Source organism: Salarias fasciatus, chromosome 11 (genome assembly GCF_902148845.1).
Source record: "Salarias fasciatus chromosome 11, fSalaFa1.1, whole genome shotgun sequence".
Lineage (NCBI taxonomy): Eukaryota > Metazoa > Chordata > Actinopteri > Blenniiformes > Blenniidae > Salarias > Salarias fasciatus.
In genome coordinates this window covers 3592608-3614362 of record NC_043755.1, presented here as the reverse complement: position 1 = coordinate 3614362, position 21755 = coordinate 3592608, and the positions used below count along the sequence as shown (strand labels likewise).

Genomic DNA, 21755 nt, shown 5'->3' with positions numbered 1-21755 from the left:
TCACGGTTCACAAAACACCAGGCGTAACAGCGGAGAACACACAGGACAAAACCCACAGACTGAAACCCCTTTCTAACGGAGACGCTGTTGTGTTAGGAGCTTCATTTTCCGTGTCTTAAACTTCCAGCTTCGCTCGTATCCTGGCCTGTTTTCATCTCTTTCTGCCTTCTTGTCTGACTTTTGTTGGTGATGAAAGCTGACCCAGTGTTTTCTGGGGTCAGTGATGACTTTGGAAAAAAATGAGGAAAAATAAAATCCAATAAAAATGCACTTCCTGGATTTATTATTTTTTTAATTTTATATCAGATATTATAAAAAGAAAAAACACTGAGGTATATATTTTCAAAAAATAACACCATACAAATTATTCATGTACAAATAAAAGCTTAAAAAAAATTCAAAATGCACGTTTCTATTCAGAGGGACAGAACTTAAAGCAGACTGTGTGTTTGTGTGTGTGTGTGTGTGTGTGTGTGTGTGTGTGTGTGTGCATGTCCGTGTGTGTGTGCATGTCCGTGTGTGTGTGTCAGTGGCTGCAGGTGGGCTATCTGTATGACCGGCTGTTGATAGACTGCCTCATTCTCCACAACGGGAGGAAAGGTTATCTCAGTGTGTGTGCGAGCGCTATGGAGAACGAGGGAGACGGAGTGTGTATGTGATCCCTCCACAATGGATGAAAGGTTATCTTTTACACACACCATTTCTGTAGACTTAACCCCTCCCTGTGAGGTCATGGCTCTGATGTCATACAGCTTAATTTTAGAAAGCTTAGCACATCGAGGGAACAATACGTAGAGTAATTCTATGGAGGTAAGACTGCCAGCCAGCTGAGAAAACATCAAAGAGCACGAGGTGTGTGTGTGTGTGTGTGTGTGTTCAGTGTTTTCCCCGGCCTCTCGTCCCCTGTCCGGCGCTCTGTGGTCTCAGGTGGTACGAGTATTGCCTGGCTTGGTTCACGGCGTCGGGCAGGTGCACACAGTCTATGCCGCTCACTGAAATGGAAAAAGCATTAAAAAAAAAAAAAAAAAAAAAAAATTCTCAAAAAGTTTCGCTGAATGAAAATGCCGTGTTTATTCTGTGCACGTGAACTCACGCTGGCTCTGTGTGTGTAGAGGGGTCTCCGAGAGCAGCAGAGACTGAGACCCCCGAAGCGGACGCCCTCGCCGGGCCATGGAGTTGCCTGAAGGACAGCAAGAAAAGGTTCAGATTCAGGAGCCGCTGGTGGTGCCGGCGTCTCGTTCCAGGCTCTCTTCACTGCTGCTTGCTTCTGTTTTCTAGCCAGACGTAAACCACAGTTTTCTTTCACATGCTTGAGGTGACCCTTGTAAACAAGACGTCCAGTAAAATCATGTAAACGATCCCAGCGTTGAGCCGAGTACTGCACGAGAGGGTTGGGCCGCTCCTTTAACTGGTTCATCTGGTCAGGCGCCACACCCAGGCTTTATTGTTCAGGTAAGACGCGCTATTCTCGAGATATGATACGTGTGATCACCAATATGTAGGCCCTATAGCTCAGTGGTTAGAGCACTGGTCTTGTAAACCAGGGGTCGCGAGTTCAAATCTCGCTGGGGCCTTGGCTACAATGTTTTTAAGAAATAGGATTCATCACTGTTTTTAAGAAACATGATTCATAATAATTTGCTGCAGATGTTAGAACAGGACCGGGGTGTCTGGTGAAAAAGACCATCAGTTAATAAAGATCATCGTGAATAGATAAAAACACCAATTGCGGCATAGAAAGCTGTAAAAGAGGCTGATCGCGTCACACAGATCTTTACACAATCAGTGACAGAATTTATGTTGTTTTATATCAAGGTCAATTAAACTTTCTCACAGTGCTTCTTTGTACTTTATATGGTTTTTTTTAAAAAAAAAATCTGTGATGCAAAAACAAATGATTCTTATCAGCAATATTCCAGCAGTGTGATCGCTGTATTGCTGAAGACTGAATAACCACCCTGTTACTCTGAATCAGGAGCGTGTATTTCATTTCTACAACACTGCTTGCCACAAATGTCAGAACTTTTTACTGCTTACAAACATGTATGCTGCTTTAGTTGTGATATCAGGTTGTTTGGGAGGATTATATAATTTTTTGGGTGAATAAAATAAGCATTTATCTGTTCTTTACCTCCCTGCTGATCTACCACAATAAAACGTCAGTGTGTTCATTACTCGTTGCTTCCTTCACAGGTGAAAACAGCAGGAGAGATGCAGCCTCTCTGTCCTTCCCTCTGAAAGATTTCAAAAGAACTTTATAATGTATCTATCTTTGATCTAGCTTGAATCAAACTTCAAAGTTATGGGGCCTTTAAGCTTATAAAATTTCTTTTACAGAAATGTGTACAGAATGTGTACTATCTGTTCTATTTGAGTAAGGAATTTACTTTCCGCTACCTGTGCAGGTGGACGGACATATATATTGGTAATTACACGGTTAAAAGGCCTGTTTAAAAAAAAAAAAAATGTTGATCTGACCCAGGTTACAGCTGTGTCAAATGTCTGCCGACTTCTTGGAAATGAATGACGAGCGAGCGAGAAAATACGTCTTATGCATGTCTGCGTGGGGTATCATATGGGTGGGGAGAGGGGCTCGGTGTGTGTGCGTGTGTGTTCAGCAGATAGCTCTACGCAGTCGTCTGACATTCCCCCTGACAGCTCTGAACTTTTCACAGTGCCAGGACTGTCAGATAGGGAGAAGCGGAGAAAGAGGGAGCGGGAGGAGGTGAGAAGGGGGAGGGGAAAACCACGTCCGAAGGTTGGGGCTGGACCGCGGAGTCTATCTGTCCCCCCTCCCCGCGACCGGCGAGGGCATGTGTGCTTGTATGTTTTGGCGCGACGTGGTTCCTGCCCGTCCTCCCATCATCACCTGGTGATGTGTTATGAAGGTCAGTCCTGTCCGCGGAGCGAAACCGAGCCGAGGCTCCACACGTGAAACCAGGCTGATACTGTCCAGGTATGTGGATTGAGGCGTCACCCAGACATTTACGTGGGTTCCTGTCACCACATCTGCTCGCGTACGGCTCGTTGAGTGTGTTTGAAAACAGTGATCGTGATTTCCTGGCTCTCCCAGCTCTGTTATCAGCCGTAACACTGACTCTGATTTGACAGGGAGTTATGAAAATGAGGAATATCTTGAAGTTCATACAGTGACATGTGTAAAGCTGCACATGAGACACCAAATTAACTGAGAGCCTGAAGTGTAACTTGTAGCTAACACCACGAGCAATTACAAAAACACACTGAATAAATATTGGCCAGAGCATAAATTCCTTCAATTGACTTCAAAGGAAAGGAGGCCGAATGGTTAGAGAAGCAAAAACTTGTGACCGGAAGTTGGCTGATTCAGATCCCTAAAGCGACGAGCTTCAGGGAAGGGAAATAAAAGCTTCTGCTTCTAATCTTCACCACCACCACAGTGAGCCTTGGAGCAGGGACAGGATCTGATCCCCTGCAGCAGCCCACTACTCCTGATGCAAGCTGTAAACTGTGAAGGGTTTGTTTGGACTCGGTGCTGAAATGTGATCGATAACCGGCACTTCTTCTGGGCTGTTTTTTCCAGTGAAGGTTGGAGAAGAAGACCTGAAGCTGCTCTGCTCTCTGAGCAGGGCGCTCCAGATGCAGCTGAACATCCTGTCAGGCGTCACAGCGCCTCCTTTACACCCCAGGTTCAATATCAATGATTGAAAAGACTGAGGCTGGATATGAAGTCAAGATTCACTCAATCAATACGACACATTTCTCGCGTCTAACCGCTGCTGTGCGGGTGAGGTTGCCCGCACAGTCATTATGAAGAACAATGGAAGGGAGTTAAACCACTGTTGTTTCCTTGTATTATTAGCAGATGCACTGTCGTGTTGTTTTGACTGTTGTGTAAACACAAGGAGTTATGGGATGTCTCTGGCTCGGCGATACAAAGCACTAACTATGAGCTGTAAGGTTCCCGATTTGACTCGGATCAAAGCACTTCAGTTTGCGTCACTGCTCTACTTTATTCATTAATCTCCAGTTGTCATTCTATGGTCAAGTGAGCAGAAAATAGTTCACTGTTTGCCATCAGATTGATGGTTCCTGGGAGCTCTTGAGACACAACGAGCTTCCTGTTGTACACTCACTGGTCACAGCTCATTTCATCAAACAAAAACATTCAAATGCTAAGTTTGGGAACTTGATTAATACATTGACAACATGTTTTGGATGTTGTTTAAAAGAAATCCAATTTTTCAATGAAAAAAATGAACTGACTTTAAGATGGGTTGTGTTTTAAAAGACTGGTTTCAAACAAATAATTGAAGAAGTTTGTTTGCAATGTTATCAATATCAGAATGAACGTCTTACCATAGATGCTTTGTAGCACAGAGGTCTTACTCTGTGCAGATTTAGCCAGCTGAGATCTGATGTCCACCCTCCGTGTGTGAGGGGCGTAGTTTGAATCACCTGACTCAACCTCTCGGTGGGCGTGTACCTCTCCCCGTCGGCTCGCACAGAACCTGCGGAGACACACGCCGTTCAATTAAGCATCTCAGACAGGCATCAAAGCTCCGAAAGCCCAGCGAGTCCTCACACTAATGCTCACTGAGCGTAAACAAAATAAACAGTTTACTCAAGGTAGTTAATAGGCCGCATATACACAATATAAATGTGAAACTGAGGAGGAACAGAGGGCCTCCTGCTGTGGATTGGCAGCCTCTAAGAGAAACGCGGGGTATGTAAAAGGGAGCAGAAGGCAAAGAGAAGCTGCTGGTAGCTATTAAAGCAGCCCCATTGAACTTTTCGCCTCTTGTTAAAGTCGTATGAAAGTTTTAGATTACAGCCTTGCTGTCCCCCGTCTCCTTGTCTCACCCCTCTCCCACGCTCACCCCCACCCACTCCAGTGTTGATGGCAACCAGACCAAACGGTGCAGAAGAGATGAGAACCCACTGGCATGTATGTGGGTGAGGACACATGTGGGCACCACATGGTACGGTTAGATTTCTCGTAGTCGGAGAACGCCGAGTTCCTGAACGCCTCTCCAGGTGCGATCGCTCACCTTCTCCAGGCTCGCTGGATGGTGCGTGCGGCCTCGTTCCTCCTCCTGCGCTGCTCTCTGCTGTGCTCCCTGTGTGTGCGCGCTGACAGGGACGCGCGTGAAGCCGAGTGAGTCTTTCTCGAAGGGCTTTTGTGATCTAAAGATGAACTACTCCCTAATGAGACGACAGGAGCTCTGTCCCTCGGTGAATTCTGCTGCTTGTGTTTTCTGTGCTTTCTCGGAGAGGTGTGGGAATCGGCTTTGGCAATGACGGTCTGCACACTGGCGGGATTGTCTGTCTTTTTCAGGGGGATGCGCTCTCCGGTCCTGGCCTCGCTCTGGTCTGCAGCGGAGGCAGGGGTGGAGGGTGTGCATGCGCTCGGGGGTGGTTGGTCCCTTGTTTTGGGTGTGGAGGGGGACGTGGGTTTCAGGCTGGGTGGCTGGCTGCTGCTGCCTGGAGACAGGAGTTCCTTCAACCTGGTGGTCTGAGGAGCACCAGGTGCAGAGTCGCCGCTCTCATGACTGCGGCTCAGAGCTTCGGGAGCCTCCTGCGGTTCAGACACTTTACTTCTTCTTGAGGACCTGCTTTTGTGGGCTGGTGGGGAAAAAAAGTTAAAAGGCTCTGAATTACCGTACGTGAGAATATGCCACACGTCATGCAAATCATCAGTTTTACTGCCTAGTTGGGCTTCATGCATGTAGAGATAAACATTTCTCCCTGGTAAAAACAACCTCAAACATTTAGTACCTTTGTGTCTTTCTTCTTTGCTCTTTGTGCGTTCAGTTTTGGACGCTTTCTGAGTTTCCACCGGCGCATCATTAATGGATAAATTCCCTATAATGTTCACTAAGGAGAGCTTTTCTTGCTCCACTTTCATCTGTGAAACTTTCCGTTTCTCAGCAGCGGGCGCTGACACTTTCTGCACAGCTTCTCTCCGCCGCTGTTCTTCCTCTCGTTTCCTGAGAATGGAGAAAAGTGAGAGCTAAAGCGGCATATTATTGTATGTGTAGTAAACCACACAAATATCCAAAGCATCAGCTGATGAAATGAGAAAGGGTCGTATCTTTGAATACTGAGTAGGATCTAATCAATCTTTTACATCTGAAACGTTTTCCAACATTAGCAAACTTTAATTAAGACAATATCTTTCATTTTTCCCAGTAACTTTAACGGTTTTACAGGTAAAATTTTACTGTTTTTTTGATGAGAAGCATGAGTTCAGACCAAAGATGTCACAATATGTCTCTGACTTTGTAAGTGTAACATCACATAAGACTGTAAAACTTTCATGGAAAGAACGGGGGTTGGTGTGGCCTCTTTAAAACAAATTTACCCATCAAAGCATTGTGTGAGGTGAGACTGGTAAGCAAATGACAACGGAAGAGAAGAGCAGGACAGAGGGAAGATGTATGTGTGTGCTGGGATGACAGAAAAAAAGATAGATACGGATTGAGTGTGACTGTTCTTATCTGGGGGAGAAACACAAGACAGAGGCAGGTAATGAAGATGGAAGCAAGAATAAGAGATTGTTTTAAAGCATGTGGATGTAAAAAAAAAGATAGAAGGCACTGTGTGAAACTCAGTGGGGCGTTAATGAGGCATGGTGTCTGCATAACGAGTAAAACTAAAATTACACATGTGGAAAAAAGTGCAAACATACAATGTCTGATGAAGGGAAAATCAATGCTGATTCAAAGGAAAATGGATTAAATACTAGTGAAATAAAATGTTAAAGCTTCTTCATCCTTGGTGTCTTTGTGTGTCTATGTGCTCGTCTCTCACTTGGCTGCATCCTTGCGCAGTTGCTCGTGTCGCATGAGGAGCTGTTTCCGCTCCCTGAATGCTTTGCGGACGGTGTAGCCCTTGTAGACGGCCTGGATAGAGGCTGCGGCGATGTCCTGGATGGCCGCGATGGACAGAGCGCCGTGCTCCAGCATGAACTGCGTCACCTCACTGTGCCCCCCCAGCAGAGCATAATCCAGAGGGGTGTATCTGCACAGAGCAGCATGTCACTCACACACTGCTATCCCCCCACGAGTACGTCTGCTGCCTTCACGACAGCCTCCATGCCCACCTCTCCTCAGTGTGCTCCATTTGATTGGGAAAGGCGTTGTAGCCCAGCAGCAGCTTCACCGCGTCCAGATAGCCGTTGTTACACGACCAGTGGAGAGCAGTCCGCCCCTGAGCGACGGAAAAGAAGGATCGCGTTTCAAACACTGTGTGCTTGTGTGTAACAGTCCGAGCACTGGGCGGTCGCAAGCAAGCCGCTCACCTCCTTGTCCTGTATGTTTGGGTCAGCGTTGTTCTCCATGAGCACGGCCATGCAGGTGATGTAGCCGCCGTAAGCGGCGCACTGCAGGGGCGTCCGTCCAGCCTGATCCTGTTCAAAAAGTTGCAGACTGGAGCTCAGGAACTTTGCAGCGGGTCGGTCCTGATTATATACTTACTGGCAGTGGGTGATCTTTGTTAAAGCGAAGTGAATGGGAGCTTTCATCAATTAAATATAACTTATCTATACACAGCACAGTCGGCCCGCTGCTATTTCAGAGGCATTGTTGAGGCCATGGATTCGAACTCGCAGAAACCTCAGTCAGACAAGAGATCGATGAATCAGGCAGACTGGACCTCCACTCCGCTGCTACACTTTCTCCGCCACAGTGAGATCGAAGCCGAGGACGGCAGTCTAACAAGAGGCTGGATTTTGCTTGTTTTGCCAACAAGGTAGATGGCAAAATCATCACTTTGTGTTGGTAACAATTCACAAAGTGTGTTTTTTGATTCAAACTGTATTTTCAGGACCCATTCTTTTTTTTTTTACTTACTGCAGGCGAAACCAGTTTATGCTCAGTGTGTTAAGAAAAGATCACTCAAAATTATGGCTTTGCCAACAGCATAAAGTGTTTCTCAGATTACACAATAAAGCTTTCACAGTTTATACTTTTTAAATTGAGCTTTTGTTGAACTGAAATGTACAAATGAGGAAATAGCGCATGAGAGGAGTCCACATAAAAAGATTAAAAAAAAAAAAAATTGTTTTGCAAAACCTAAGACTGAATGTTTTGGGAGATTAAAGCTGATTTTTTTCTGACGTGCTCTTGCAGTATCGTATTAACTTTTATCAAATGTTATTGCTCTTAACACCATGATCAGGACTTGTGGGTGAATTGCTACAGTCACTTGTTTAAAGAAAAAGAAACATGAAGTAAATGATAACCCAGTAAACAGAGCCTGGTTGTGTAATAAATGAATGATGTTTTCTATAATCTTATTTAGCAGATTCTTTAATCCAAAGTGAGACTTCCCTAGAATGCCCTCTTGCTGAAGGACACAACTCAGGCCATCTAACGTTCGCGGCAGCAACTTGAACCCGTGACCTTTTGTGTTCTGACCAGGAATGCACAATCAGAATTTCACTACTGCATGTTTAGTTCATTATTATTGTATACCTGCACATTGGGACTAATCCCGTTCTCCATCAGTATCTGGCAGACCTCGGCATTCCCTCCGAGAGCCGCCCAGTGCAGCGCGGTGTGGCCGTCCACATCTACCAGGTCGACGCGGGCCGAGCCTTCACACAAGAAACAACCACAAACAATCATTATTCCTCAAGAAATATGGGACCCAAAAACCAGAGAATATGTTATTGCTGCTGGCATTGGCACCCTTGATGAGTGTGAGTATGACATCTCTGTATCCCATCTCGCAGGCGCGAAACAGTGGCGTGTGTTTCATAACATCCAGCGAGTCGACCATCGCTCCCTTCTCCAGCAGCAGCTTCACGGTGCTCACATGGCCTGACAGGGAGGCCGCGTGCAGGGCTGTCGAAACACACACACACACACACACACACACACACACACACACACACACACACACACACACACACACACACACACACACACACACACACACACACACACACACAAAATAAAGATCCAAATCCTGAGTCTAACTGGACAATAAACACCCTCGAGACAATTGTTCCTCCGCTGCCTGACCCGTCTTTGTTCCTTCATCCCCCTGGCTCCTCTCTGGATTGTGGCGAAATCCTGGTCAATGGATGGTTAAATAGACAGTGAAATTTAATGAGGAGCGCTGCACTCATTCCATGTCGAGGGCACCCCCGTCCCTCCCCTCGGTCCCGTCCCCAGACAGTGCATGGAAGTGATCGGGGCACCAGTCAGTTCCACTGCCCTTCACACACTCTCATTAGAATGACTCAACCGTTGCATGTTATCCATGCATAAACAATGACCGCATGGTTGAGCAGAGGGGCCATGGAGATTATATGTCCAAACAGCCCCGGGGGTCCCATCGTGGAGGTGAAGTTGCTTGCGTGTGTGTGTGTACGTGCGTGCGCGCGTCAAAGACCCACACTGGCAGTAGTGAAGTCTGTTCATTATTCCATCACTAATTTTGCTGACAGTATCAGCTCCTTGTCTTCCTTAACCGCTCGGCACCTCAGGGGGAATTCCTTCTGATGTCGTCAACAAACCCCAATCCAAAACGGAGATCGGGCCATGCAGTGAACAAACAAAGAGTCTGGTGAGGGTGTGTTTGTCTGTCTACAGTGATGGCAACCAACCTTTTTTTACTGAAGCACTATTTTGCCCACCGCCAGACTGCCTCAAAGAACTAAACATAACTCTGGAGCCAAACACGGGCAGACACAACCACCACCTTCAGGAATGTGCAAAAAGCATAAGGCTTCTAAGTTAAAGCAATGGGGCAGTTTCCCAACTCTGGATTCGAGAAACCTTTCACGTAGGCAAATCTAATTTTGATAACCTCAAAGCAAGTACAGCTACGAGCGCTCCCTGTGATGTCTTGGGTACCCCCCGCCAAAAGGGATTTCAGACCACAGACTGGAAACCACTGATCATGAGGAAGCAGCTCGGAGGAGCTTCCCGATGTTTCTCAAACGCTCACCAGTGCCGCCGTACTTGTCTGCCATGTTGATGTCGATGTGAGGATTGAGGGAGAGCATGGTGCGGATCACATCGTCGCTGCCTTTCCCAGCAGCCCACATGAAGGCGGTTCGCCCCTCCAGGTCCGATTCGTCCTTCACTGACGGATGGGAGAGAAACACCCCGACTGTCTCCTTCACGCACAGAGAGGCGCATCATTTTTGTTTAATTAATTATGACAAAGAATGAACAAATTAGATGTCTAACTTGATTTGGTTCATGGATGTAGAGACAGTGAAGACTCTTGAACAAACATATCTGTATTTGTACATCAACAATAAAAAAACAACAACTTGAACTTCAGACTGAAGGAACTGTAGAGATAACAGAGAGACAATGAAAGGTCACAGGAACAGGACAGGCATTAAATTGTGGACAATTCAGGAAAAGGTATTATCAATTACAAGAGTTTCTCATGGTCAAAATGACCTTTGCTTATTAATATTAATTTCATCATTCACTGAGTGGACGTGTGCCTACTGTGATGGTCGTCTTTCAAGACGTCATAAAAATGTGTCAACAGTAACATGCACAAGAACGAGCAAACAGATTATACACATAATTCTCACCAACGCATCAAGTTTTAGGACTTTTTCAGTGTATCTGACTCACGGCATTGTTGCTCTGGGCTCCGTAGTGCAGCGGTGTCGCTCCCTGGCTGTCTGAGGGAATCGTGCCTGATGTGTTTCTTTCCAACAGCAGGTGGACGATTTTAGCGTGGCCTGGAAAATAAATGTGAGGCAGACAAAGATGTAAATATCTGGGAAAATTCATCAAACATTTACTAAAAATGGTGAAAAAATGTTGCTCATCAACTACTAAAAAAAAAAAAAAAAAAAAAAAAAAAAAAAAAAAAAAAAAATTCCAATGAAAATGTGTTATTTGGGAAAGAAAATATTGTTTTCGACCAGTCTGATCTCTGTGTGGTGGATCACCTCCAGTGTGTGTGTGTGTGTGTGTGTGTGTGTGTGTGTGTGTGTGTGTGTGTGTGTTCTTGTATTTCTATCCTTGTCGGGGCCAAATGTCCCCACAAGGATAGCAAAACGTGGAACGACGTGCCTTGTGGGGACCTTTTTCCGGTCCTAAGTAGGAGAAACAGTGTTTTCTTGACCATGTTGTTGTTACTGAAAAAAGTAAAAGTGCAAAAACATTTCTTTAGGGTTAGGCTTTGTTGTGGTGTGGGTTAGGGTTAGGGTAAGGGTCAGGGTTAGGGGCTAGACATGAATGGGAGTCAATGGACGGTCCCCACAAGGATAGAAATACAAGACTGAGCGTGTGTGTGTGTGTGTGTGTGCACTCACCCAGCAGAGCTGCCCAGTGCAGCGGCGTCCTGAACAGGTTATCATACGCTGTGACATTACAGCCCTCGTACGATGTCAGCACCTCCACGACCGCCTCGTTACCGTCGGCCACGGCAAAGTGCAGGGGTGTGCGACCCTCGTAGTCCTGCCAGTTCAACAGTGACTCTGTGGGTGCTGCTTCCTTCACACACACACACACACACACACACACACACACACACACACACACACAGACGCGGGTGAGCCTGTGAGATCATGACGGCTGTGTGTTACGTGCTCTGTGGCGTGTACCAGGATGCAGCGGACGGTCTGTGTGGCGCTGGGCTCTTGACTGTGAGCGGCCCAGTGCAGCGGGATCTTGCCCTCGCTGTCTGGGATGCCGATGTTGGAGTCATGTTTGATGAGGAGGCGTACGTGCTCCGGTCGGTTATAAAACGCTGACCAGTGGAGAGCAGTTTGCTGTTGGATTAAAAAAAAAACAAAAAAACAACAACAACGACAACAGAGGGAGATAAATATGAAAACACACAAATCAATGAATGAAGCTTGAAAAAAAAGGAGAGAGGGTTGTTGCAGTGGCAGGTTTGAGGTTTCCATTTACGTTCAAAAAAATCACTCCACAATAACACGGTTAGGAAATATGAAAGAATGTGCCGCACAAAGCTCGCATTGAAGATGCACCAGCAGACTTAGATTCTGACTCAGATATGGCCTCCATGACGGCTGCTGAGCTATTCTGAGTTTTGCTGGAACCACTGTCATCTGACACGATGATGCATATTGGATTATTACAAAACTAACTACTGATGTCAGATAGACATCAGCTCCGAGAGACAGAGGGAATTGTGTGTTTGTGGTTGTATCTGCAGAAATCAGGACAAAGCCACAGATTGTTAAACTATGAACTGCTGTGTGAGTGAATCTCTGTGTTAAATTCCTACTGCTTCTTACAAACCAGTCAGTCTCTGTGCAGATTATTGGTCAGACGTCCAGACTGTCCACTTTCAGATTGATTAAAGATAATAATAAAAAAAAAATGCTAAAGACTTTTGTGTGAGCATGTGAGCCAACCTTGTTCTTGTCCTGTGTGTCGACCTCTCCGGGTCCGATGTATTTGAGGAGCAGGGCGAGGGCTTTCGGTGAGGGGTGTCTGGTGGCAAGGTGAAGCGGGGTCATTTCTTCTAAGTCCTTCTGCAGCCAGTTAGCGCGCCTGGACAGCAGCAGCTTCAGGAAACGCACATTTCCCTGCAACGCAGATACACGGGACAAACTGTGCTGAGAAGAAGCTCAGAAATCATCAATTCTCTTCAACATTAGTCATGAACCAGCAGCGATGTCACACACACTCCCACACACAGACTCCCCAGGCTTTTAGCGGCGTCTGGTTCAATCCGCAGGTCATCCATCTTCGTTCCCTCCTCCTGCCTCACTCCTCACTGCCTGTGATGAGCTGTTAAACAGTAAAAAGAATCTCGGTGGTCTGACAGAGCAGCCAGTCTCTTCCTGTCATTCCCTTCAGATCGTCATTATCATCACCATCATTTTCATCACCGTCCCCAGTTTCGGTCTCACACCACCAGGCCACTGGGTGATGTTTCTTGTAGCAGCGGTGACATGACGGCAGCATGTGCGTGTCCACTAAGACATGACAGCATACACGTGTGAGTGTGTTTTGTATATTTGCCTTTCTGTGGCCACAAAGCCACCGTCTGACAGATCTATCTTGCGTGTGAGCATGCATCTAGACTGTGAGGGAGAATGTGTGTTAGTGTGTGTGCGTGTTCCTGTCGTCTCTATTCTCAGTCCAATTAGATCAGTAATCCCTGGCCTCTTTCGCTGTCTCAGCCACTTATTGATCAGGTGTCAAAGAGACAAGGCTTCCCATCACTAGCACCTCCCAACACACACACCAACACTCCCCATCTGTGAGACGGATCCCAATAAACTATTACCCCACTCCCCCCGTCAGTGATATGAATATCCTGTATCAGGACACTGCCATTAAATCAAACCTTCAATAAATAAATAACATGTAAAGTATGTGTAATATTGACTCCAGGTCCCTCCGCTCTCTCACAACAGATTTGCAGAGATATTCTTCTGACTGTCCGCAAGTCGAGACTGAAGTGAAAGAGGACAGTACGTCATCTACTGCAGAGTTTTAATGGGGAAAATAATGTGAAATGTAAATTCCTTCATGTAAGTTAATTATCGATGTGAACGTCTGTATTTGAAATGATTAACTACAAAGCTGATGCATAAGGATAAAAAAAAAAAAAAATCAGCTGATAAAAACTTCATAAAGACATAAAAGCTATGGCCATACTGACGCCACTAGAGGGCACTACATGGCCATCAAAGCTTCAGGACTGTCAAAACTTATTATATTCTTATTTCATTTAAAGAATGGAAAAATGTTCAACTTTTTTCACATTTTTGTGCACGTCTGCCACTGTGTGTATGTGTGACTGTGAACCTTCTGAGCGGCGAGGTGCAGAGCAGTTCTCTGGCTGTGGTCGGTCTTGTTGACCGAGGCTCCCGTCTTCAGCAGAATCTCTGCACAGTCCAGGCGGTCGGCCAGCACGCAGTACATCAAAGGGGTCCGTCCGAACTGGTCCTCCCGGTCTCTCAGCGAGGGCTCCGCTGCACACACAAATACATGCACACATGTGTACATCAATGCAACCTAAATGACAAGCCAACGTCAACGAAGCCAACATTTGCGGCAACAGATGTTGGATTTTCAGGGTAACATATCGTGAGAAAGTAACAGTTTGTGGCTTGCTCCATGGGATCAATTCCCATCAAAAGGTAGCTTGTGGTACACAAAATGTGATTCAGCTAAAAAAAAAAAAAAAAAAAAGGTTACTTAAAAAATATAATACAACATTTGGAAAGATTTAGTGAAATACTGAGTGAACGATCATGCTGTTAACTATTGCTGAACATGTTTCTATTGCTTTCTTTTTCCTATCAAACATTATATTTGACATGAGACTATCACGGCAGCAACATAATAAAATAGCAAACTAATTGTGAAGCCTTAAAAAACAGTTACTGACCCTTTGCTCGGACTGCAGGTTGACGCTGCTGCAGTAAAGATTTCTTATAGAAATCAATCGAGTGATTGCCAGACCGTATGCAGTCTGTGGATTCTTAAACACACTGGCTGACTGCTGGTGTGCTTCGTACCTGCGATGAGCTTGAGCAGCGCGCTCCTGTCACCATTGACAGCTGCTGCATGCACCTGGGAGCTCAGAGAGGCAGGTCCTGGACTGGACGTCACCGAGGCCTGTAATAAATACAGATGGAAGGTCACGGCTCAGCCTGCAGCGACACACACTCAGCTTAGTTATCAATGTTTAGTGCAATGATAAGCTGAGTTTATACAGCCTCCTTTTATTTTCTTGGTTTCGAGCTCACTTTGCTACTGGATACAGCTACAATGAAGTAGCACTATTTTATTGGCAGTGATAGAAATTTTAAAATATGTGCTAAATGAACTACAGGAAGCCACGGGGAATCACGGAATCATAAAAGAAATGTTAACCAACTGCCAATTCCACAGATTTTGGTTGTGCCAAACAAGTCCTCTTGATTACGTGTAAGCCACAAGGCTCAAGCTAATTTTTTTCTGCTGCCTAAGCGAACAGATCAGAGCCACAAAGGGGCACAGAATTCTACTTTCAGACTTAAACATGCATCCAATTTGAGGCAAATTGTAAAAACCTGAAGCTCTGTTAGCAGTCAATCACACAATAAAACACATACTTTCCGATAACATAATAACAGAGCTAATATATGCTGACTGTAGGGCGCGTGTGCACACTGGTGTGTATGTGCTTGTGTGTATGCTTGTTTCTGCTCCTGCTGAGGGGGTTAAATCTCTTCCTGGCCCCACTTAACCAGAGCCCAGTGAAAGCTGGGTAATCTGCAGACAGGAAGCAGCTGGGGAGGGGGAGACCCTGTGTGAGCGTGTAAGAGGGGGGTCTCTCTTCATGTCTTATTCATGTGTCATTAAAACTGCAGCACGCCTTGCTGTGGTTGTGTGTGTGCACGCATATGTGTGTTGGGTTCGGAGATGTGGGACAAGCCCTGCGGGGCACAACACAGAAATCAATTATTGCCCCTAAACACATAAATGCTGGAGGCAGAAACTCATGCCACAATCAGAGATTCCTCCAAGATGTTTTCATCAGCGGAGGAAAGAAGCGAAGTGGTGACGGCTGAACATCATTGCATAAAGGCGTTTTGCACAACACAGCGGAGGAGAAACGATTACGTTTGAACACTTCATTTTCATTCTGAAAAACTTTAAAACTCTGGCGCGGGATACGAAGGAAGGAAGGATCGTGCTCATGTCCTCCATCCTTTTCCTCTCATCCTCTTCTTCCTCCCCCTGGTCACCTCATAAAGAGCGCTCCTGTCGGCACTGCGTGCAGCGCGGCAATTACCCATCATGCTCGCTGCTTTCTCACGCTCTGCCAAATAGAGGCAGACACTTAACACAGGTTAGTTACCACATTTACTGCGAAGTAAGTTAATGCATGTGCAAAAGAAGGGTGGAGGGGGGCGGTGGGTCGGGCGGCACCTAAAGAGGTGTGCGTGAGTGCGTTGGTGAGTGTGTGTGTGCGTGTTTGGCACATGTGCCACGTCATGGGAAGTGATTTTCCGTGAGAGAGAGTTTTTACAGGGGCTTTACCAAAATCAACCACAAACTTCTCTAAACAACTTTAATTTACAACGATTACGCAGTCGGCAGCGCACATGAAAATGCACATACACACATGCAGTCTGTAATTACTAATATTTAACACATGCAGAAATAGCAGAGATGCCATAGCTGAATCATGTCATGCTCCTAAAGAGGACGATCTGACATTCACTGCGCCTCTGTTCAGTCATGAACTTATTCCAAACTTTTGTTTACTTCAGGTGTTTTATTTTGAACCTTTTTCTGCATTTCCAAGTCAATCTAAAAGCTTCCAGCTGCTACGATAAAAAGTATGAATTGATCTTGATAATCTTAGATGCAGGGAGAAAAAAAGTTATAATTTGGCCAAACATTGACATGAGGGACAAGAGTCAATATCCAAATCTATGTGAGGGACATTCATATCACCATGAGCAGGCAATTAGAGTTTCATGAGGACCTGAGTGTTTTGGAAACACCTACAGTGCATCCAAATTTGGCTAAAAAGGATTTTGCAATGCAGTGTCTGAAGTCAAACAAAGGAGGGGGTAAAAACAACACAAGGTCCCGTTGAGAGGTTTGGAGTGGTCTCATTTACCCATTCATACCAGTTCCTCAGGGAGCACTCCACTTGTTAATATGAAGACAATAACTCAGAGTAAACTATTGATCAAAGGCTGAGGTCCAGACCAAGTGATTGTGCATCTGTATGAGTATTGATTCATGCTGATGCTGACATTATTTAGTCTTTATTCATATTCGGCCTCATATAACTGCAGCGATTTTAACAAAGAATCTAGACACTCCCACGAAACCTTTCAGCAACACTACAGGAGAGCTGCACACTTAAATACTGCTGAATCCTGACGCACACACGCGTAGTGTAACTCGCACTTCAATAGACGCTATTGAGACAAACAGGCGAAGAAGCCGGGGAGTCAGAGTGTGTGTTTGTGCGCAGTGTGTCTGTCTGCATGGTTCTCGAGCTGTCTGTGAAGGTGTCTGCTTTTGATAGGGGACACAGCTAAGGCATGCTGGGTAAGCAGTGGGGAACAGAGCCTGAGCCTGTGGCCTTTATTTCAATTCTCGACAAGTACACACACACACACACACACACACACACACACACACACACACACACACACACACACACACACACACACACACACACCCCGCCTGCCACACATTTGTACAAGCATGCTACTTTTTCAACAGTTTAGACTGTGTGTTCAGGTTCCTTGGCAAGTACGAGGGTCCATACAGGCTACATGTCTCTGTGTGTGAGGGTATCTATGTCTCAGATAGAAGATAGAAGCTGCGGGGATCGGCACCTGGGTTTTGACTGACAGGTGAAGGCGTAGAAGGAAGGATAATATCAACCCTCAGGGATGCCCTATCTGTAAAGCCCTATTTCTGGGGGACGTCCTGTTTCCCCAAGGACCAATGAGCCGTCTCCCTCAGCTGGGGGCCGAACCCTGGGGCACAGCGGGTCCAATCAGCAGGAGGGGAGAAGGCTGAGTGACACATAGATCTGCTAATTTACATCATTACCACAATGCATCCTGACAAATGAGCCCCCAGGGTGTGAGCCAATCACCTGGGAGAGTAATGCAATTAGGCGGGACCACAGCTGTCAATCTCACAGCCACAGGGGTCAGGTAGCGATGCCTGTGGCTAAAACACCCCTGCCTGCCGCTTGTCGTTCACACAGCACCTATACGTGCACACACATATATGTATATCTGCAGATTAGACATGCAGATATGAAGTGTGGGATTTGTGTGTGTGTGCAGACACACATTACAGGCTGGTTATCTATCGTCCTCCTGAGGGTGGAGGGGAGGTAGGAGTCAGAAACGGAGGTGGTGTGTGCTACTGCTCGGGGGACTGGGAGATTGGCTTGTGTCCTCGGAGGACTCACACCTGAGCCTAAGTGTGTGCATATCTGAATACATCGAGGTGTATGTTTGTGTGTGTTTACACTTGCCCATGTGTTTTAACCTATTGGGGAGGACTGTTGTGCTCAGAGTCTGAGCTCAGTGCACAGACGACTACAACTAAAAGGGGAATATGGTGGAAGCAGAGAGCAGCTAAAACTGGTCTGTATTTGACTGGCATGCAATGGAGCACTGCTGGTAATAAGGGTTATCTTAGTTTCATTAGGTGTTGTGATATCATACTGGAGCACTTCACTGCGTCGATAGGGTTCGGCCCGGCAAGTCATTAACGTGTGTTTGTGTGTGTGTGTGTGTGGACTGATCAATGCTGCTCTGACTGGTGGACTATAAACACCCTTTTTAAGGCTCGAAAGAAGAAGAAGGAACTGAAACAATCCCAAAATTTAATAAATAAATAAATCACACAACTTCTACAGCAATGAGCATCTGGAGTTGCTGTCACCTTGCCTGTGCAGTTCATGTACTGCTGAAGACATTCTGAGAGTAAGTGGAGCTGTGTGTTTTGTGTCATCCCATTATATCACTAATGAGCCACCCTCAGGAGGGAGGGACAGGGAGGCAGACAGAAAAAGGCAGATGAAGAAAAAGAGCGAAGAGAGGGGCGAGAATGAGAAGGGGGAAGGGAGACGGAGACACCAGCTCGGGGACTTTTTCCTCCCCTCCACCCCCCACCCATCCCCTTTTCCCCACATCTCTGAGTCTAATTGGACTAAAACTGTGATCTAATTAAATGTCCAATTAAAGTGCAGGGAGCAGCGTGCCCACCGGCGAATCAGAGTAGAGGGACATAATCAGCTGGAAAAACAAACAAAAAAATCAATGGGAGCAATGCGAAATGGAAAAAGATGGAGCTAACAGAAAAGGGAAAACAGGGGAAAATGGAGAGAGGATGGGCAGATGCAATCAGTGCAGGGAGAGTGGGGTGGGTGTGTATCACATTACACTGTAGTGTTATAACTACTGTTACATATATGTTAAGAAAAGGCTCTTCAGAAAAAGCAAAACAAAAAACAAAAACAAAAACAAAAAACAATTTGCACTTTGCTACACTATATTTTATGTTAGTGTAGAAACTATTCTGACTGTTATCACAACATAAATGCTAAAAATAAAGTTCAAATTTCTAAATTTTTAATGACCCAAGACCACTGGTGTAGATATAAGTGAAGGGAGAAGACATGCTGTACTTTACTTATTGACAAGCTATACAACTCATAAAGGCAGTAAGTAGGACCCAAACATTAATGGAATGTTCACTCAGTAATGTTGAATCTCGGTAAATGAGGGTCACCATCCTGCATATTTTGGAGAAAATGGGAGATGTGGCTTGTTATGTACAGATTTGCATGATGTTTTGGAGCAGAGAAACATAAGAAAAGAGGATTCAAGAATTTTATAATGCTTTCACTGAACAAAATTCTTGAAAAGTAACATTTGGTTCGTTTTTAATTTGTGAAACATATCTGCTAATCTTTCTGGATATCACTGAGGTAGGAAAAGTTAGACATCGTGACATCATTCAGCAATCCAGTGATAATGACTTGTGAACAATGGTACTCATAATGAAATACATCTCTGGAAAACTTATGACCTCTTTTATTTAATCTTCAATTTTGGATTTTAGAAATAACAACCACTTAAGAAATGGTTAGTTTAATTCTGGACTGGAGTTTCTCTGTGTGGAGTTTGCGTGTTTTCACTGTGCATATGTGGGGTTTTCATCTGGCCTCCTTCCATAATCTAAATATGCTCTAATGTATGAAAAAGCAAACTGTTGAAGTTGTACTCTGCATTCCTTTTTTAGTTTCAGTGTAGCTGGGAAAACACATTCTATTCTATTTTCTTCCAATTATCTTCAATGGGCTGCAACCACGATGTGAATAAAGCTGATGCAGGTGCATTTAGGATATACATATATGCATTCAAAGCATTTGCTTGGAATTTTGTTCATTTGTTGTCACACCCTGACTGGCTATAAAAATCAGTTTTTATAAGCATCTACGGCCTATCCAGTTCAAACAGCATGGATGTAAACACGTGTGTCATTTTGTCATTTGTGTGTGGGTTTTCTATGTGTTTATAAATCATTTTTATGTAGGATAGGTGCCATACAAAAAAAGGTTAATTCATTGATTTGGGTTTGACCTCAGTAGAAGGCGCTTGTTTTTACACAAAAAAACAACAACAACTCTTTTTAAATCCAAAAAGTATAGACAGTACACTATCAGCGAGCATTTTTAGCAACTCTCAATAAAGAAAACTATTAGAAAAATGTTTACCACGACGCCTCAAGCAAACACACACTACATATTGATGAAAATTTAAAAAACTGTTGTTTGAAAGAGAAATCATTACATATTAATACCTGCACTCATAACTAAACATGTACATCCTGCTCCTTCTTCTCCTCACCAGAGAGAAATCTTCCTGACTCCATCTGTGAGCGGCTCACACACTGTGAACCCCCTATGGACAGATTTAGCCCATTAAATATTAATGCTGGGATTCAATTCAACATTCCACCTTAATCTCCTTAACAATTAGGTTGTTGCCACATACACGGTGAGCTTTGTTACTCAGTCTCAAAAGTCTGGCCTCCCGAGAGCATCGCAAACCCGGAGGTTCAGGGGGACAATCACTTAACAGGACAACAATTGAATATAAATAGTAGTGGAACAAATGCCACTTCTGGAATTTAAATGCCAAAGTCAGCCTGATGAGCTGCTCCCTGTGCATTGGATTCTTACCATATCTGCGTTGAGGGGGGACACTTCAGCAGATGTTTCTCAGTTCAGTGCATCCTCAGTGGGTGTGAATGCACGTCCAGGTCCCCTACTCGCCCTGATCCCGGCTCCTGGCAGGGCAGAGAAAGATGCTCACCCACACACTGAGACAAGCCCACCTGTTCACACAAATAACTGCCAGCATATCACAGCTCATGTACTTATTATAGACGAGGGGACAGGATCTCTCACAGGTTGTTTCTGTTTCTTTTATTCAGATGCTTTCTCACTAATCCAAAGAAGATCTTTCAATTAGCTTGAGTGCCTTAACTCAGGGAAAAAGTGGAAGGAAATGATTTTAATTGCATTCTTTCTTTTATAAAGTATTGTTTGTGACCTTTTCAAGCATTTCATAATTGGCATACAATGTCTCACTCAAATTCCTCAGTAATAAATGGGAAGTTACAGATACATTTTTACTTTAAGTGATGGTCTTTTAATGACTAAAAGTAAATAAAGAAACATTTTTGTTTTGTTTTGGGTTTTTTTCTGAATTGGATGTGGATTTTTGTTTACTGCTTTTGGAGAATTTTGTATTTGGCTATCAGAAGTTTATTTTTACTTTAAACAAGCTTCTACTCACGAAATCACACCGCACACTGCATTGTAGGGCATGTCGACGGGAAAAAGGCTGCAAATACGATTTCAAACACTGAGGGAAAATGATGCAACTATCCCGTGTTGAGAGAAATCTGTTATTCATGACCGCAGCAGCTAAGATAGAGGAAACAAACGTGTGACAATGATGAATCTACCCAGTACAATGTTCATGCTGTAGCATTTTAAAAGCTGCTATTAGCCGCCTCTCTTCGTCGGGGTTTTATTTACCGTTTACTTTACTTTGTCTCCCAGAAAATCTTTGGGAAGTTTTCTTCCAAGACGTCCCGTTGAATCGCCACAGTCTGGGCGATAAAATACTACATCTCCCGTTACTGCGACGACGCAGCCCGCCGCCATGGTTGCAGTTTTCCCCGGTAATTCAAACGCCTCGCGCGTTGGCGTGAAAAACTACATTACCCACAAATCCCCGCTGCATACAAGGA

At 44.9% G+C, this 21755-nt stretch overlaps 1 protein-coding gene and 1 non-coding gene across 3 annotated transcripts; one reads left to right on the top strand and one right to left on the bottom strand.

The window, feature by feature from the left end:
* Positions 1-28: 28 nt before the first annotated feature.
* On the bottom strand, positions 29-21612 carry invs (inversin). 2 transcript variants are annotated; one of them, XM_030102105.1, is made up of 19 exons: positions 21541-21612; positions 20677-20783; positions 14471-14570; positions 13755-13921; positions 12350-12523; positions 11570-11737; positions 11279-11459; positions 10590-10699; positions 9940-10111; positions 8673-8828; positions 8457-8578; positions 7283-7390; positions 7085-7191; positions 6793-7002; positions 5758-5969; positions 5031-5604; positions 4339-4490; positions 1094-1180; positions 29-992 (listed from the first exon to the last, which is right to left on the bottom strand). In XM_030102105.1, the coding sequence occupies exons 2-19, from the start codon at positions 20677-20679 to the stop codon at positions 877-879; spliced, it is 2919 nt and encodes a 972-aa protein (XP_029957965.1). In that variant the 5' UTR covers positions 20680-20783; positions 21541-21612; the 3' UTR covers positions 29-876. The 2 variants fall into 2 exon arrangements, with proteins under 2 accessions (XP_029957965.1, XP_029957966.1); XM_030102106.1 differs by lacking the exons at positions 13755-13921; positions 14471-14570; positions 20677-20783; positions 21541-21612 and adding an exon at positions 12625-12657.
* Positions 1502-1574, top strand: trnat-ugu (transfer RNA threonine (anticodon UGU)). Its single transcript has one exon. It is a non-coding gene; the product is annotated as a tRNA-Thr (tRNA).
* Positions 21613-21755: the final 143 nt, after the last annotated feature.

Excerpts from the sequence above, each read along its gene's own strand:
- invs (XM_030102105.1), bottom strand. Across the intron at positions 7,391-8,456 it reads GGATTAGTCCCAATGTGCAG|GATCAGGCTGGACGGACGCC; the intron begins GTATACAATAAT and ends CTTTTTGAACAG. Across the intron at positions 5,970-6,792 it reads CTGCGCAAGGATGCAGCCAA|GAAACGAGAGGAAGAACAGC; the intron begins GTGAGAGACGAG and ends CTCCATTCTCAG.